This window comes from Balaenoptera borealis (genome assembly GCF_965194805.1).
Source record: "Balaenoptera borealis genome assembly, chromosome: 15".
Classification (NCBI taxonomy): Eukaryota; Metazoa; Chordata; class Mammalia; order Artiodactyla; family Balaenopteridae; genus Balaenoptera; species Balaenoptera borealis.
Genome location: NC_138871.1, coordinates 7,331,830 through 7,351,128, shown reverse-complemented (window position 1 = coordinate 7,351,128; position 19,299 = coordinate 7,331,830). Strand labels below are relative to the sequence as shown.

Here is a 19,299-nt window from a genome sequence, read left to right as displayed (position 1 = left end):
ACAATAAGATCTAATAAATGCCAAGATGTGAATAAATACAAGGAGCCAAAGCCCCACAGAACCTTGAGAAGTCACCCCCACCAGTAGCAAGACAATCAGACAACCGAGGGGGAGTGCTAAACGGAGACCCTAAAAACGAGCGGGTATCAGCTGACTGAGAAGTGGGGAGGAAAAAACGTAACCGACCAACACAAATATTTATAGCCATTCACCTCAAAAATCACAAGAAAATGATCTTAAGAGGAGAGGAATCCTCAAGAGAATAAAAAGAAAACTTTGGCAGTAAAATCTGACAGCCAACAGACAAGTGATAACTGACGGGGCAGATCAGAGAAAGATAAGATCTGCAAGATGGGCTGGCTGTGTGGAGACCCAGAAGACACTGCTTGGTGCCAGTGAAACCAAGAGAAACTCATGAAAACAGAGGCACTGGGCACCTCCAAGAGTGGGTTTGTGAACAGGATGTAAAACAGGAAGCCCACGGCTGAAACTGTGAATTAGAATTCCAGAACTCCTCTCCAACTCACAGTGAAAAACTATCCTGTCCCTTCCAGATACTGGACTCGATGACAACAGGCACAGCAGGAGGCGAGAAGGGATGGAGAGGAGCAAAGAACACAGCAGGGAGATTACATGGCACTCTATTCCCTGAACGGTGAGATTTCCTGGCCCTCTCCTTCCCTCCTGGCCACCAGGATGCCGGCAGCTGGGTTTGCACCCTTCTCTAGCAAGAGTCTGGGAAATCTGACACACACACTCCACCCCCTCCTCCACCAGCCCAAAAGGACCTCCGGATAATTACAGGTGAAGATTCGCCAATGAAGTGGCCCTACCAGATGCCCCTCTACTGAAGCCCCCAGTTTACAAGCCCCATATGTGTGATGAGTTGTTTCAGCAGGAGGATCGTAATTTTCCATTTTAAACCTCACTTGACTTTAAAAAACTATGTGCTTTGGTAAAATTTAAGATAAGACAATGGCAGGCACAGGAGGAGGGAAAGGAAACCTGAAGGAGGGGTATCTAAGCAGAGGGTTTTTCTTTCACCTTTTTTATATACAAGATAAATAATTAAAAACAGAATTTAAAACAAATCGCTCCCAATCCTAATAAAAATACATGCCAAAATGGGGTACCTAAAAAATAAAAAGTACTCAACCTGTATATCCATTAACATAGATGGCGACTCCACTAAAAATTGTAGATGAAGCTCCATCCTTCTGTATAGCAGCATCTGATCGAAACTGTTGCTCCAATTTCTGGACCTTGGCAGCCATGTACCCACCCTAGAATTAAAGGAAAGGTAAACTAATCACAAAAGTTTTATTTTTCTTCCCACCCTCCCCTTTTTAGAAAGAAATTTATATTTTAAAAAAAATAATAAAAAGACCTTATTCTGTGCTAGTAACCAAGGTATAAGGATGACATAAGATATAATGATAAACATGAACCGTAACGCAAGGCAATAAAACAGGCAGGTCAAGGGAGACTTTTCCCTCTGTCAACTCAATGTTTAAGAATTCTATCACATTGTTACAATGGTAAAAGTTACGTTAAAAGAGGGAAAAGGTTAAGTCAAGGTTAATAAGTGTAATGCCACAAAATATTGTTCTTATCTACAAAAGCAAGCAAAAGTTATACCAAAGCTTAAATCAATTAAAAATTTGACAAGTGGTCAGTAAGAATATATTTTGACTGGCTTCCACTATCTTCTGTGTATGGGAAGCTTAATATTAATAAATTCAAGTAAAATGAAGCAGTTTGACAAACCAGTAAAGTCTTCCATACATGTAGATAAGAATACAATAAATGATTCAGTGGCTAAACTCTGGATCTAATCAATCTATTTGGTAGTACTGCTAATATTCATAACACCAACCTCAAAAAGAAATAAAAACATTATTATTTTTGCTAAAGACCTTTACAACTCTATGAATTCAGCCACACCTTTCCTGAACATCGAAATAATTAAGGTTAATCGATTAAGACTCTATCAATTTTACTTTATCAATAAGGTCTTTAAAATAAAGCTGTAGGTGTCTAGAAGTGGTATATATTTTTTTCCAAAATGGAAATGACTTGTTTTTGATTGTTCAAATATTACATGTTGTCAAAAAATTTTTTAAGAAAATTTAAATTAGCTGTGATCCCATTCATTGCTAACATTTTGGGATCTTACTTTCAAAGTTATTTCTGTGTCTCAGAACACAGAGGTTTTACACAAATAGGATCATATGTAGTAACAGTCCTTTATAATACACCCTTTCAGTTAAGGCCATCTTGCCAGGTTAAGAAGTATACAGCTAAATGATGGGTGTATACTGTTCCACGGTATAGAGATAATCCCCTATTACTGGATATCTATGTTTTTACTGTTTTTCAGTATTATTAGCAATGTTGCAATAAAATTATCATACAATAAATTCTGTGCACCAGAACATTTACTGCCTCAGGACAAAATTTCTCAAAGTTTAAGCTTTCAATACATTGTGAAAACACAAAGAGTTGGTGTCCAAAGTGATTTACAATTTAGAAAACGCCTTCAACCACATTATAAACTAAAAGAAGAATGAAAACTACCTAGACAGTTCAATATAATTATTTTTATTCTTTTAAAACACACCCATTTTTCCCAGTCATCCTCAGCTCGCTTCCTCCATCCACCTCGTCTCATGGTGGAGCTTCTGTATTAGGGGAAGAAAGAAATACATCAATTTGATAACAAAAGGTACTACTAATTGATATCTTATTTCAAAATCAAGAAAAATGAGAAATTAAAATAAATTCAAATGTTCAATTCATAAAAGTTCAAAATATCATACTGAGGAAACTTTTTCCAAAGCATATCATTCTCTGGCTTCACAAGTGAAATTTGTTCCCCCCAAAACTCCTTACAGGTAAGTATCAGGTTTTAATTATAACTATTTTAAATTTTAATTTTAACAGGAAAAACTTTTATGCATTTCTGAGCATCAATTCTAACACCTTCCTACATAAAACATCACCAAATCCAACTAACATACTGTGCTTACTTGTTAACATTAATTAGTGTTAATGGAACCTAAGAAAACATTTTCCTTCATGCACTGCCCTATAATATGGCTGTTAAATTCTGTCTTTGCTATTACATACTGCACACTTAAGAGTACAGTCATAGTGTAATTCATCTATTATGCAAAAATTCTAAAAGAAGTCAATCAAAGCAACTAGGGGACATGATGCAGAAAGACTATCACCAATAATAAATTAGTAAATATGGCATTCTCCTTAAGGCAACACATGACCAACTATATACCATGAAGCCACCAAAATGGCTCATCTCAACAAGTGTCAGCTCGCTTAGTGGTGAGCAAGGTATAAATCAAAGCAGGCATTATATGAAATTCCTTGTAAAGTCAAATTCTTCTAACCCAAATGGCTACATCTTGGGACATGACGGCATTATTCTTCACAAAATTAATATGATCTCCATTTAAGTATTTTTCTTCTAGTAATTATATAGGTTAATATCAAAGGGTTACCATACACCACTGGAGAAGCCTTATACATTATCCAAGATAAACTGGCTTTGATATGCTTTAAAAAAATCTTTTATTGAATAACACCTTAAGATAGCCACACTTCATCCACACACATCAGCAGATATTTTCTTTCAAATATTTCTATTCTTAGTATATACAGGATTTATAATTTCTCCTTGCTGACTTTATATTAATTATGAATTTTTACTGTCTACTCTTAATAGGTGACTGAAAGACATGCAGAGAGAGTCAGAGTTGAGTCCAACAGAGAGACAAGGGGCAGGTGGAAAGGGTTGAGAGCAGGAGGCAAAGTGATTAACCCTGATCAGGCGCTGTGGATGCTGGAGGAGAGAAGGGCTGCTTTGCTTTGTTTTGCCTTTTTAAGTTTGACGAAGGTAAGGGCATGGCCACCCAATGTGTTCACCCTGAGTCACAGGACTGCCATCAGTGCTGTTCAATACTTCTTCTGATTTCAAGAGGCTCACTTTGTCCAGTCCCTCAAGACTTCTCCCTTATCTTAAAGGAGTCTGGGAAATGTGTTAACACACAGTTCTTGACTTCATATAAACTCTGACTCCACACATCTGCTCTTACAAGTAAAGAGTGTGGGAGTTCTGGCCACTGTACATTAAGAATGCATACTCACAGGGGCTTCCCTGGTGGCACAGTGGTTGAGAATCTGCCTGCCAATGCAGGGGACACGGGTTCGAGCCCTGGTCTGGGAAGATCCCACATGCCACGGAGCAAGTGGGCCCGTGAGCCAGAACTACTGAGCCTGCGTGTCTGGAGCGTGTGCTCCGCAACAAGAGAGGCCACGATAGAGAGGCCCGCGCACCGCGATGAAGAGTGGCCCCCGCTCGCCGCAACTAGAGAAAGGCCTCGCACAGAAACGAAGACCCAACACAGCCAAAAATAAAATAAATTTATAAAAAAAAAAGAACTTAAAAAAAAAAAGAATGCATACTCACAAAAATTATCTGCAACTATTAATCTGCTAAATGAACATAAATTAAAGAACAAAATACATTTAAAAAGTTTAATTCATCTGGCCATCTACTTAAAAGCCTCATTTATTTAAGATCTACCAGGTACCTGTTGCAAAAGGCCAATATGAAAATCTTTATCGATAGTTTAATGAGTGTAAACCAGTATGAAACAAAATCATTTTTTAAAAAAAGTTTTAAAGGTCCTTCCCCCATTCCAAAGTAAAACAGCTATCCCAGACAAATGTTTAAAGTTTTGAAAAGTGAAAGGAATGAAGGACTGAAGATGTAATTTCATCAAATTTCAAAGAATATAATTTGACCTATATACAGCAAACTCCTATTGGTCCAGGATTCAATTAACATCAAGAAAAGGATAAAAGAAATAAACATATTTCATTTTACATATTCAAATTCTACTTTTGAGAAAATCCCGTAACAAACAGTGAACTAGGTAATTTGGACCTACCCTCCCACTGAGGAGGAGGAAAGCCAGACAAAACATAGTTTTAAAAAACTGCCTCAAGACACAGAAGGCCTAGCAAATAATGAAAAATCACTGAGCCAAGATTCAGCAGATGACAGAGGAGACCTGCCACCTCACATCACCTCCCCTAACTGGGAGACCCTTTCCCTCTGAGGCATCTGGCAATTCTCAAGGAGTGGCTGAGAACAAACACAGAGCTAAGGCAACAACAGCTAGGGCTCTCTTCCTAGGACAGAGCTCTCACACCTGGGCGTAGGACCCCAGGATCAGAGTAAACTGGAGGCAGGCCAACCAGAGTATCCTGCCCCAGGTCATCTCAGTCTCCGAAAGCAGATGCAGGTGACCCCAGGCTGCCCCATGAGTGCCCCACGGCACCTGGCAGAAGGAAATGTGGATCCTCTGAGGATGAGACAACTTCCTAAACTTCATATATTTCTACAAATGAGTTTGCAAATATAGTATCTGGTACACAAATAAAAATCACCAGGCACAGAAAGAAATGATCACATGAACCAACAGAAAAAAAAAAACAAAAACCAACAAACAGACCTACAGAGACTCCAGATACAGAATTTAAGGTAGACTTTATATTAATCAAGCTTACCCTGCTCAAAGAGGGAAAAGACAAATTTCAGAATATCAGTAAAGAACTGGAAAATATTAGAAGTAACTAAACGGTAACTCTAGAATTGAAAGATACAATATTAGAAATTAAGAACTTAATAAATAGATAAAACCAAATAAAAGCATAACTGGAATAAGTCAGAAGAAAATGTCCAGATAAAGCACAAAAGGATGGAGAATGTGGATGGGAGGAGAAGAGACACAGGGGATACTGGAGAAAGTCTAATTTAAATAAATTGGAGGGAAAAAGAAGAAAAATAGAAGTTATATTTAAAGAAATAATGACTAAAACAGTCTAAAACTGATTATAGATATCAAGCCACAAATTCAAGAAGCCCAATGAGCCCCAAACAGGAAAAAATAGAATCTATATCTAGACATATAATAGTAAAACTATGAAAAACTGAAGACAGAAAAAAAAAAATCTTAAAAGCTGCCATGGGTAGGAAAATCAGAGATTCCATTCAAAATACTCAAAGGAGCAGCAATTAAACAGACAGCTGTCTTTTCAACAGAAACAACAGAGCCAGAAGACAACAGTGCTGAAAGAAGATGATTACTAACTTAGAATTCTAAACCCAGAGAAATATTCAGTCAAGAAAGATGAAATAAAGGCACTTCCAGGCAAATAAAAAGAGGTTAAATGCCACCAGCAAACTTGTCTAAAGGAAATTCTAAAGGATATCCCTTAGATAGAAGGAAAATTCTCTTGGATGAACGATCAAAAACACAGAAAAAAACCCACAAGGAAAACAATAAATATCTGGATAAATCAATGTTAAAAACGGACTGAAAAAGACTACAATGACAATCTGTTATTGTTTGTAGCATAATACACAGCATATGTGAATCAAAAGATTATGAATAAAAGACTAAGGGTGAGGGACTTATTTCTAATCCAGGCTCTGCCTCTAACTGGCTTCATTGATCTCTGGTAAATCTCCATCTCTCCTGAGTCTCAATTACTATCTTATCTGGGTCTCTCAGTATCAGACGTTTGGGTAGTTGATTACTAGAGTTCCCCTTGGTGCTCTACACAAGACACACTGAAGAACTATTTTCAGAAACTAAACATAAAAAATGAAAACTACTATATTCACATACTTTAGTAATGTACTTCAATTTCAGAAATTTGATTATGTAACAACTTTGATGTTCTACGTTTGTTTTATTTATTTATACTTTTTTAAAAAATGTATCCTAGAGAAGATTTAAGGCAGCTTGTCCTATCAAATTCATTTAAATAATCTATATATAGATTAAGATGGCCTATGACAATGGATTAGGGGTAAAAACCTAACTGTAAAACTGGTCTTCGCTGAATATTAGGAGTAGCAATTAATCAGCCCTGTCATTGTTGGATGAGATCAGTTGTGTAACTTTCTTCTGTCCAACAGCAGATGCTAGGTAGTTCAGTTAGGGTTAGGGTTGTAACCCTAACCCTACACAACGTTCTGAATTACAATGTATCCTCTTGACTAACCCTGCTCACAAAGAAGAGAATGCCCTTTAACAACAAGTCATCCAATTATCAAGCCAGACTTGCAAATAAAAATTGCCTTCTAGTTTTCAGATGAAACTCTTGCAGACTGGGTTCCCAGTCTAGTTCCACAGTGCATGATGGCCTTGAGGAAAGTGATAAACAGTTCAGAGACTGTAATTCACAACCTAAAATAACCTACTAACCTCGTCTTATCCAAGCATTAATGTAGAAGCCAATTTCTGGGTTTTAAAAAATTAGTTTAAAAAAAATGGATAAAGAATGAATTCATGTATGCAAAAGTACCCTGATTCCTAGCATTTAGGGTAGTCCCTGAATAAACATTAGCTACTATTATACTAATCCACCCTGCTAGGCCACAGAGCGAAAATCAAATGAGACCGCCTATGTGGAAACCCTTTGAAGACTATAACATACAAACCTTGTTATTTTAAATAAGCTATCTGTGGTCTACAACACAATAGATTCAGTGACTCAAGACCTGGGCTCTAATGCCAGCCCAACCACGCTGCTTGGCTACATGACCTGGGATGAGTCCAACAGCACCGTGGACTCCTCAGCTATAAAACAAGGTCTGGTTAGTGCTCCTCGGAATCCCACGGGGCCGGGAACTGTAGTCAGGGTGGATGTGCGGGAGGAAACAAGAGTTGGGGGTAAAAACAGCAAGCAGGGACGGTTCCACTCCCTAAACCCACTGCAACTTTAGCAACCCTGCTTTTGTAAGTTTCAGATTACTTGGGGTCTGATTAAGATAGTCTTAAAAGAAAAAGCTCAAATTGAAAAAGACTGAAGGACTTCCCAGGCAGTCCAGTGGTTAAGAATCATCTTGCAATGCACGGGATGCCGGTTCGATCCCTGGTCAGAGAACTAAGATCCCACATGCCGTGGGGCAACTAGAGAGCCCGTGCAACGCAACTACTGAGCCCACGCGCTCTGGAGCCCGCGCGTGGCAACAAAGAGCCTGCGCGCTGCAACTAAAGATGCTGTGTGCTGCAACTAAGACCCGATGCAGCCATAAATTAATTAATTAAGAAAAAAAAAAAGATTGAAACCAAACTAAGTCTAAAGACTTCGGCTCTGTTCTCTGTTCCTATATGTGACTCTACAAAATGGGCTGGATATGTCCCAGCCCTTGAAAGGTTCTAAGCTAAACGCACCTATTAGGCCTCAAGTAATGAAATTGGAAAGACACCACATGAGAGGCATCAGTGCAGTCCCACCCCGCCCCCCATGTCTACACAGAACAGCAGCTGCCAGAGGAGGCAAGTGCAAGGCAAACAGGAGAGCAGCCCTGTGAGCCCAGGGGCCCTGGGTGCCCACAATGCAAAAGATTTCCTGACTCTCTCATGCTCTCCACAGGCATGTTCAAAACGCTATGAAGAGTGTCAGGAAGATCCTGCTTACTAAAAACTATATGGAAATTACTGATGCACACTTTCCCCCAACTCAATTTCATATTTGCTGGCGCGCACTGTCACCAGTTCACTCTGGACTTCCAATGTGCATCCTAAGAGGCTAGTCAAATCCCACTAAAAAGAACTTCATTCTGTCTTCTGTACTATGATTACTGGTGGATTTTAATATCTCCCCACAGAATGATACTAGTCACCAAGAGAAATCATTTTCATGCAAAAGTGCTATTTATCTATTTGTTATAGAATTATTAACACTGTAAGGTTCTAAACAGTTCACCACACACCAGAAAAATTCCCACTACATACACAAAAATGCCCAAATACATATTCGCCAGTGTTAATCTGTTGCTTTCATATTCATAACTCGCAAGTATATTGACTACTAATTCAGTAATGAAACAGAGGCTTTTATTCAGTCTCATTCATCTAGCCATATGTACATGTATGGGTTTATCTTATCTTCATTTAACAGTTACTTAAGAACTAGTTGCTGACTGTTGGTGGGAATGTAAATTGATACAGCCACTATGGAGAACAGTATGGAGGTTCCTTAAAAAACTGAAAATAGAACTACCATGTGACCCAGCAATCACACTCCTGGGCATATACCCTGAGAAAACCATAATTCAAAAAGATACATGCACCCCAAAAAAAAAACCACAGTTACAGAAAGATAGACAAGATGAAAAGGCAGAGGGCTATGTACCAGATGAAGGAACAAGAAAAAACCCCAGAAAAACAACTAAATGAAGTGGAGATAGGCAACCTTCCAGAAAAAGAATTCAGAATAATGATAGTGAAGATGATCCAGGACCTCGGAATAAGAATGGAGGCAAAGATTGAGAAGATGCAAGAAATGATTAACAAAGACCTAGAAGAATTAAAGAACAAACAAACAGAGATGACCAATACATTAACTGAAATGAAAACTACACTAGAAGGAATCAATAGCAGAATAACTGAGGCAGAAGAACGGATAAGTGACCAGGAAGACAAAATGGTGGAATTCACTGCTGCGGAACAGACTAAAGAAAAAAGAATGAAAAGAAATGAAGACAGCCTAAGAGACCTCTGGGACAACATTAAACGCAACAACATTCGCATTATAGGGGTCCCAGAAGGTGAAGAGAGAGAGAAAGGACCAGAGAAAATATTTGAAGAGATTATAGTCGAAAACTTCCCTAACATGGGAAAGGAAATAGCCACCCAAGTCCAGGAAGCACAGAGAGTCCCATACAGGATAAACCCAAGGAGAAACACGCCGAGACACATAGTAATCAAAATGGCAAAAATTAAAGACAAAGAAAAATTATTGAAAGCAGCAAGGGAAAAATGACAAATAACATACAAGGGAACTCCCATAAGGTTAACAGCTGATTTCTCAGCAGAAACTCTGCAAGCCAGAAGTGAGTGGCATGATATACTTAAAGTGATGAAAGGGAAGAACCTACAACCAAGATTACTCTACCCGGCAAGGATCTCATTTAGATTTGATGGAGAAATCAAAAGCTTTACAGACAGGCAAAAGCTAAGAGAATTCAGCACCACCAAACCAGCTCTACAACAAATGCTAAAGGAACTTCTCTAAGTGGGAAACACAAGAGAAGAAAAGGACCTACAAAAACAAACCCAAAACAATTAAGAAAATGGTCATAGGAACATACATATCGATAATTACCTTAAACGTGAATGGATTAAATGCCTCAACCAAAAGACATAGACTGGCTGAATGGATACAAAAACAAGACCCATATATATGCTATCTACAAGAGACTCACTTTAGACCTAGGGACACATACAGACTGAAAGTGAGGGGATGGAAAAAGATATTCCATGCAAATGGAAATCAAAAGAAAGCTGGAGTAGCTATACTCATATCAAATAAAATAGACTTTAAAATAAAGAATGTTACAAGAGACAAGGAAGGACACTACATAATGATCAAGGGATCAATCCAAGAAGATATAACAATTATAAATATATATGCACCCAACATAGGAGCACCTCAAAACATAAGGCAACTGCTAACAGCTATAAAAGAGGAAATTGACAGTAACACAATCATAGTGGGGGACTTTAACACCTCACTTACACCAATGGACAGATCATCCAAAATGAAAATAAATAAGGAAACAGAAGCTTTAAATGACACAATAGACCAAATAGATTTAATTGATATATATAGGACATTCCATCCAAAAACAGCACATTACACGTTCTTCTCAAGTGCGCACGGAACATTCTCCAGGATAGATCACATCTTGGGTCACAAATCAAGCCTCAGTAAATTTAAGAAAATTGAAATCATATCAAGCATCTTTTCTGACCACAACGCTATGAGATTAGAAATGAATTACAGGGAAAAAAACGTAAAAAAGACAAACACGTGGAGGCTAAACAATACGTTACTAAATAACCAAGAGATCACTGAAGAAATCAAAGAGGAAATAAAAAAATACCTAGAGACAAATGACAATGAAAACATGACGACCCAAAACCTATGGGATGCAGCAAAAGCAGTTCTAAGAGGGAAGTTTATAGCTATACAAGCCTACCTAAAGAAACAAGAAAAATCTCAAGTAAACAATCTAACCTTACACCTAAAGAAACTAGAGAAAGAAGAACAAACAAAACCCAAAGTTAGCAGAAGGAAAGAAATCATAAAGATCAGAGCAGAAATAAATGAAATAGAAACAAAGAAAACAATAGCAAAGATCAATAAAACTAAAAGTTGGTTCTTTGAGAAGATAAACAAAATTGATAAGCCATTAGCCAGACTCATCAAGAAAAAGAGGGAGAGGACTCAAATCAATAAAATCAGAAATGAAAAAGGAGAAGTTACAACAGACACCGCAGAAATACAAAGCATCCTAAGAGACTACTACAAGCAACTTTATGCCAATAAAATGGACAACCTGGAAGAAATGGACAAATTTTTAGAAAGGTATAACCTTCCAAGACTGAACCAGGAAGAAACAGAAAATATGAACAGACCAATCACAAGTAATGAAATTGAAACTGTGATTAAAAATCTTCCAACAAACAAAAGTCCAGGACCAGATGGCTTCACAGGTGAATTCTATCAAACATTTAGAGAAGAGCTAACACCTATCCTTCTCAAACTCTTCCAAAAAATTGCAGAGGAAGGAACACTCCCAAACTCATTCTATGAGGCCACCATCACCCTGATACAAAAACCAGACAAAGACACTACAAAAAAAGAAAATTACAGATCAATATCACTGATGAATATAGATGCAAAAATCCTCAACAAAATACTAGCAAACAGAATCCAACAACACATTAAAAGGATCATACACCACGATCAAGTGGGATTTATCCCAGGGATGCAAAGATTCTTCAATATACGCAAATCAATCAATGTGATACACCATATTAACAAATTGAAGAATAAAAACCATATGATCATCTCAATAGATGCAGAAAAAGCTTTTGACAAAATTCAACACCCATTTATGATAAAAACTCTCCAGAAAGTGGGCGTAGAGGGAACCTACCTCAACATAATAAAGGCCATATATGACAAACCCACAGCAAACATCATTCTCAATGGTGAAAAACTGAAAGCATTTCCTCTAAGATCAGGAACGAGACAAGGATGTCCACTCTCACCACTATTATTCAACATAGTTCTGGAAGTCCTAGCCACGGCAATCAGAGAAGAAAAAGAAATAAAAGGAATACAAATTGGAAAAGAAGAAGTAAAACTGTCACTGTTTGCAGATGACATGATACTATACATAGAGAATCCTAAAACTGCCACCAGAAAACTGCTAGAGCTAATCAATGAATATGGTAAAGTTGCAGGATACAAAATTAATGCACAGAAATCTCTTGCATTCCTATACACTAATGATGAAAAATCTGAAAGAGAAATTATGGAAACACTCCCATTTACCATTGCAACAAAAAGAATAAAATACCTAGGAATAAACCTACCTAGGGAGACAAAAGACCTGTATGCAGAAAACTATAAGACACTGATGAAAGAAATTAAAGATGATACCAACAGATGGAGAGATATGCCATGTTCTTGGATTGGAAGAATCAACATTGTGAAAATGAGTATACTACCCAAAGCAATCTACAGATTCAATGCAATCCCTATCAAATTACCAATGGCAGTTTTTACGGAGCTAGAACAAAGCATCTTAAAATTTGTATGGAGACACAAAAGACCCCGAATAGCCAAAGCAGTCTTGAGGCAAAAAAAATGGAGCTGGAGGAATCAGACTCCCTGACTTCAGACTATACTACAAAGCTACAGTAATCAAGACAATATGGTACTGGCACAAAAACAGAAACAGAGATCAATGGAACAAGATAGAAAGCCCAGAGATTAACCCACGCACCTATGGTCAACTAATCTATGACAAAGGAGGCAAAGATATACAATGGAGAAAAGACAGTCTCTTCAATAAGTGGTGCTGGGAAAACTGGACAGCTACATGTAAAAGAATGAAATTAGAATACTCCCTAACACCATACACACAAATAAACTTAAAATGGATTAGAGACCTAAATATAAGACTGGACACTATAAAACTCTTAGAGGAAAACATAGGAAGAACACTCTTTGACATAAATCACAGCAAGATCTTTTTTGACCCACCTCCTAGAGTAATGGAAATAAAAACAAAAATAAACAAATGGGACCTAATGAAACTTCAAAGCTTTTGCACGGCAAAGGAAACCATAAACAAGACGAAAAGACAACCCTCAGAATGGGAGAAAATATTTGCAAACGAATCAACGGACAAAGGATTAATCTCCAAAATATATAAACAGCTCATTCAGCTCAATATTAAAGAAACAAACACCCCAATCCAAAAATGGGCAGAAGACCTAAATAGACATTTCTCCAAAGAAGACATACAGACGGCCACGAAGCACATGAAAAGATGCTCAACATCACTAATTATTAGAGAAATGCAAATCAAAACTACAATGAGGTATCACCTCACTCCTGTTAGAATGGGCATCATCAGAAAATCTACAAACAACAAATGCTGGAGAGGGTGTGGAGAAAAGGGAACACTCTTGCACTGTTGGTGGGAATGTAAATTGATACAGCCACTATGGAGAACAATATGGAGGTTCCTTAAAAAACTAAAAATAGAATTACCATATGACCCAGCAATCCCACTACTGGGCATATACCCAGAGAAAACCGTAATTCAAAAAGACACATGCACCCCAATGTTCATTGTAGCACTATTTACAATAGCCAGGTCATGGAAGCAACCTAAATGCCCATCAACAGACGAATGGATAAAGAAGTTGTGGTACATATATACAATGGAATATTACTCAGCCATAAAAAGGAACGAAATTGAGTCATTTGTTGAGAACTGGATGGATCTAGAGACTGTCATACAGAGTGAAGTAAGTCAGAAAGAGAAAAACAAATATCGTATATTAATGCATGTATGTGGAACCTAGAAAAATGGTACAGATGAGCCGGTTTGCAGGGCAGAAGTTGAGACACAGATGTAGAGAATGGACATATGGACACCAAGGGGGAAAAACTGCGGTGGGGTGGGGATGGTGGTGTGCTGAATTGGGCGATTGGGATTGACATGTATACAGTGATGTGTATAAAATTGATGCCTAATAAGAACCTGCAGTATAAAAAAACAAACAAAACAACTAATACTAAACTTTCATTGGGTTATTTGTATGGAAATATGTTAATATAAATGTTCAGACATTACATGAAATTTCTAAAAATCTTATATGTTCTGGTATAATGTTATAAGTAATAATCCTAGTTATTACTTTAAAATGTATATCTCAGAAATAACTAATTTTCTTGTCAACTGCATTATTATGAACTTTTATCTAATCTTTAACAGTGGTCATTTTTAAGTCTTTTGTCATTTACAGACAGTTCCGGGTGTACTCTGATGCTTTTGCAAATATGTTCCTATAAAAGGCTTTCATCTTCAAGAAACTCATGGAAAAAACTGACAAGTACAGGTTTCTGGTAACTGACTGTACTGCTGAACTGAATGAATAAGCATTTTCAGAACTCTAATGAAAAACTGATGAACTCATAAAAGTGCTAACAAAAGATCAAGATGAAAAAAAAAAAATCAATTACATGGGACTGAGTGAACTGATGAGGATGAGTATAATTTTTGTGACTTTCTGTCTGAATTAAAAAAAAAAAAATCCCACAAGGACTCAGAGGCAAAGAATATACAAATCAATTTTCACTGCAAAGTAAAGGAGCTGTTACAGTGGAGGATTGCTGGACTGAATGTCAATATTATGACATAGTATGAGTGTGTTTCATGTTTGGTAATTGCAATCATTGTTGCTTTTGTTGTGGTCATCCATGTACAATGCTTGGTGTCAGTCTACTTATCTCTTGTAAAAATAAAATACAGTGTGTGTGAAAAAAAAAAAAAGATACATGCACCCCAATGTTCATTGCAGCTCTATTTACAACAGCCAGGACATGGAAGCAACCTAAGTGTCCATCGACAGATGAATGGATAAAGAAGATGCAGCACATATATACAATGGAATATCACTCAGCCATAAAAAGAAACGAAATTGAATTATTTGTAGTGAGGTGGGTGGACCTAGAGTCTGTCATACAGAGTGAAGTAAGTCAGAAAGAGAAAAACAAATACCGTATGCAAACACCTATATATGGAATCTAAAAAAAAAAAAAAGTTTCTGAAGAACCTAGGAGCAGGACAGGAATAAAGACGCAGATGTAGAGAATGGACTTGAGGACACGGGGATGGGGAAGGGGAAGCTGGGACAAAGTGAGAGAGTGGCATGGACGTATATACACTACCAAACGTAAAATAGATAGCTAGTGGGAAGCAGCCGCATAGCACAGGGAGATCAGCTCGGTGCTTTGTGACCACCTAGAGGGGTGGGATAGGGAGGGTGGGAGAGAGGGAGACGCAAGAGGGAGGAGATATGGGGATGTATGTATATGTATAGCTGATTCACTTTGTTATAAAGCAGAAACTAACACACCATTGTAAAGCGATTATACTCCAATAAAGGTGTTAAAAAATAAATAAATAAAATGGGCCACACTCTTCAAAATGTTAAAAAAAATAAAAGTAAACAAGAAAAAAAAAATTATGAGGAAAAAAAAGAAATAGTTGCTGAATGAACTGGAATACAGAAATGAATACACACTGGAAGAATGAATGTGCGTATCATGGTAGCACACTCATCCACGAATGCAACACAAATGCAGAGAAATCAGTGCGCAGCCACGCAGACCATCACCAGGCAAGGCCACAATACAGCAAGTTTACTTGCAACTCCCACCACATCACTGCTCAACACCTCTTTTTTCCTTCTTCAGGGCCTCCTTCTCTACCTTAGTTAGCTGTCAATTCTCTGCTAACAATTAAGAAACTGCTTACTAACTGGCTTAAGGTATGACCCATCCCAGGGACCTGTGTATTTAAAAGGACTTGTCTAGGACCATTCAATGGGGGAAAGCACCGTCTTTTTGACAAATGAAGTTGGGAAAACTGGATATCCACAGGCAAAAGAATAAAGTTGGACCCTTATCGTACACCATATACAAAAATTAACTGAAAACGGATCAAAGACCTAAATGTAAGGCCTAAAACTATGAAGCTCTTAGAAGAAAACATAGGAGAAAGCTTCATGACATTGGATTTGGCAATGATTTCTTGGATGACACCAAAGAACAGGCAACAAAAGAAAAAAATAAATTGGACTATACCAAAATTTTAAAATGTGCATCAAGAAGGCACAATCAACTGAGCAAAAGGCAACTCACAGAATGAGAGAAAATATTTTAAAACATCTACCTGAAAAGGGACTAATATCCAGAATATATAAAGAAGTGCTACAGCTTAACAATAAAAAATATACTGATTAAAAAATGGACAAAAAATTCAAATAGACATCTCTTTAAAGAAAATATACAAATGGCCATTAAGCATATGAAAAGATGCTTAACATCACTAACCATCAGAGAAATGCAAACTGAAACCACAATGAGATACCATCTCATACCCATTAGGATGGCTACAATCAAAAAAAAAAAAAACACAGAAAATAAGTGTTAACGTGCATGTGAAAAAACTGGAACTCTTGTGCACTGTTGGTGGGAATGTAAAATGGTGTAGCCATTATGGAAAATGCTATGGTGGTTCCTCAAAAAATTAGAAATAGCACTGCCATATGATCCAGCAATTTCACTTCTGGGTACATACCCAAAAGGCTTGAAAGCAAGGTCTCAAGATATTTGCACACCCATGTTCACAGCAGCATTATTCTCAAATGCCAAAAGATAGAAGCAACCCAAGTGTCCACTGATGGATGAATGGATAGACAAAGTGTGGTATATACATAAAGTGGAACATTATTCAGCCTTAAAAAGGTAGTATTAAAAAAATAAATAAAATAAAATTCAAAAAAAAAAAAAAAGGAAGGTAATTCCAACAAATGCTGCAACATGGATGGACCTTGAGGGCATTATGCTAAGTGAAATAAGCCAGTCACAAAAAGACAAACGCCATATTATTCCACCTATACAAGGTATCTAGAGTGGTCAGATTCATAGAGACAGAAAGCAGAATGGTGGCTGTCAGGGGCTGGGAGGACAGGGAGCTACTGTTTAATCGGTACAGTTTCAGTTATGCAAGGTGAAAAGCATTCTGGGAAGACAGATGGTGGGGATGGTTACACAACAATGTGAACGTACTTAATGCCACTGAGTGGCACACTTAAAAATGGTTAAGATGGTAAATTGTATGTTATATGTATTTTACCACAATTAAAACTTTTTAAAATATATTTTTAAAAACAAGCAAAGAAAGTTTAAAAAAAAAGGACTCTGACACTGGCAACTGGGTTCACGGGGACTGGCCAGCTGCAAGGAAGGGGGTAACCGGGATGTCCACTTAAGACACAAAGCTCAGAAGGAGGCTGTTCTTCTCCAGGACACTTGTATAGCACATCTCGGATTTTTTCCTGGGGAGGGCAGTGGGAGGCCATGCGCAAAACTGATTTACTAGGGCCAAGTATCGTCCTCACGAGTGACTGACAAAGTAAATGAAGTGCTAGGACACAGTCACTGACAAAGTTTAACAAAGCTGCTCCACTGGGCTCTCATCTGTCCTTAAATGCTAAAGCCTTCAACACCAGATAAACAGCTGTTTTGAGGTTTTGTTTTGGTTCAACCTTAGAGACCATCATTGTCTAAGGCTATAGTTCTCAGACCACTGAAGTTATTAGAGCACAATGGAGATTCTTGAATTTCAAAACTCAGGGAAGCAGAACCTTCTTCTAGACCCACCTACATACTAGTCAGGTTTTGACTTTGAAGAAACTTTCACCAAGGTATTAAAAACAACAGTCAGACACCTGTGTAAAGGGCATTATTATGCCTTTGTAACAATCTTTTGTCTTCACCATATACTGGCTTTTAGAAATTCTAAACCGCTCTGACAGTTTATATCGTAATACAGCATGTATTTCATGTATTTAAAATACCTTTGAAAAACATATAAAAATAAAATGTCAAGATATTTAGACCAAATAGTATTCCTAGTCTAATAGAACCCTTAAAAAAATTTTTTTAACCTGGTCTCTTCACCTTCAGTATACTGAAGCATTTTCCTACTATCAATTTTTTTATGCACAGTTAAACAATTCCTGTACTATATAATACCATTTTGATCAACACCAAACAAACACAGACTTCAAAGAACTTTAACCCACCAAATAAAATACACACAATATACACTATACACTACAATATACACAGCACTCTCTAAACAACAACTTATATGTGTGGGTACATAAGCCTTTTCTAGAACTGAGTCTGATCTATCTTTTCTTGAGGCATTCTCTATTATCCTCCAAATTTATGATTTGTGTTTATACACTGCTTTGTCGTGTTTTCAGTATTCAGTCTTGCTAAGTGTTCCTTTTCAAAAATAGTTTTTCCTTCTCGATTTATAAAAGCATTGTATGTTTACCGCAGAAAACTGAGAAAATACTGGAAACAGAAAAGGGAAGGGAAAATTACCATATTCCCACCTTCTTTTAAAAAATTCACCTGTTGACTGACACTTTACATTTCCTTTTTTTCAGTACTCCTTAAATTTTTAACATTTAAATTTTAAAAATTTCAACACACCACTGTATCTTACATTTCCATAGTGCTTTTATTTTTCCAAGGGGTCCTTACATATCCTATTTATCTTGACAACACATCCATGGAGTAGGCAGGCCAAATACTAGCTATTTTGCACACAGGCGCCTTCTAGGGTAGAAGAGCTAAGATAAAATATCTGATAAGGCAGCACGGCCGGTTTGTGGTACAAAATCACACTTATCTTGTACAAACCTATGTCTCCAAATCTTCAGTGGAGAAACGAACAATGCTATCAGTATAATAAACTTCTGAAAAGAACACTCCTACTGAATTGAACTAGCCTAATACAATTCAACAAAACAGACGCTTCGACCCTAGCACCTGTCTGGGTCAGAAACAGTAGCTGCCATACATGTGACAGAAGGACTAAGGAGGAAAACAGGTCCGACAAACAGCTTGCATCTAGACCCCAACTGTACATGTCCATATTCATGAGAAGTAGAGACCCAGAGACACTACCAGCTTTAACTGACCTTTTAAGCAGTCAGACCTTAGTTCTTTCATTTGTGTACAGAGGTGGACCTGACAAACTCTAGTCTCTTGCAGTTTTTTAAATGTATGATTCTATATATCTAT

General features: G+C 37.4%; 1 protein-coding gene across 9 annotated transcripts in view; it reads right to left on the bottom strand.

Moving 5' to 3' along the window:
- The window catches only part of REV1 (REV1 DNA directed polymerase), an 88,377-nt gene that overhangs the window by 56,576 nt on the left and 12,502 nt on the right, over nucleotides 1-19,299 (bottom strand). For 8 of the 9 annotated variants that reach the window (XM_082356127.1, XM_082356128.1, XM_082356123.1 and 5 more), the window contains 2 exons: nucleotides 2,621-2,681; nucleotides 1,157-1,283 (listed from right to left, as the gene is read on the bottom strand). The exons of the other annotated variant lie outside the window; for it this stretch is intronic. In XM_082356127.1, the coding sequence (XP_082212253.1) occupies nucleotides 1,157-1,283; nucleotides 2,621-2,671 (178 nt within the window). In that variant the 5' untranslated portion in view covers nucleotides 2,672-2,681. The remainder of the gene's footprint in view (nucleotides 1-1,156; nucleotides 1,284-2,620; nucleotides 2,682-19,299) is intronic. 9 annotated transcript variants of the gene reach the window in all.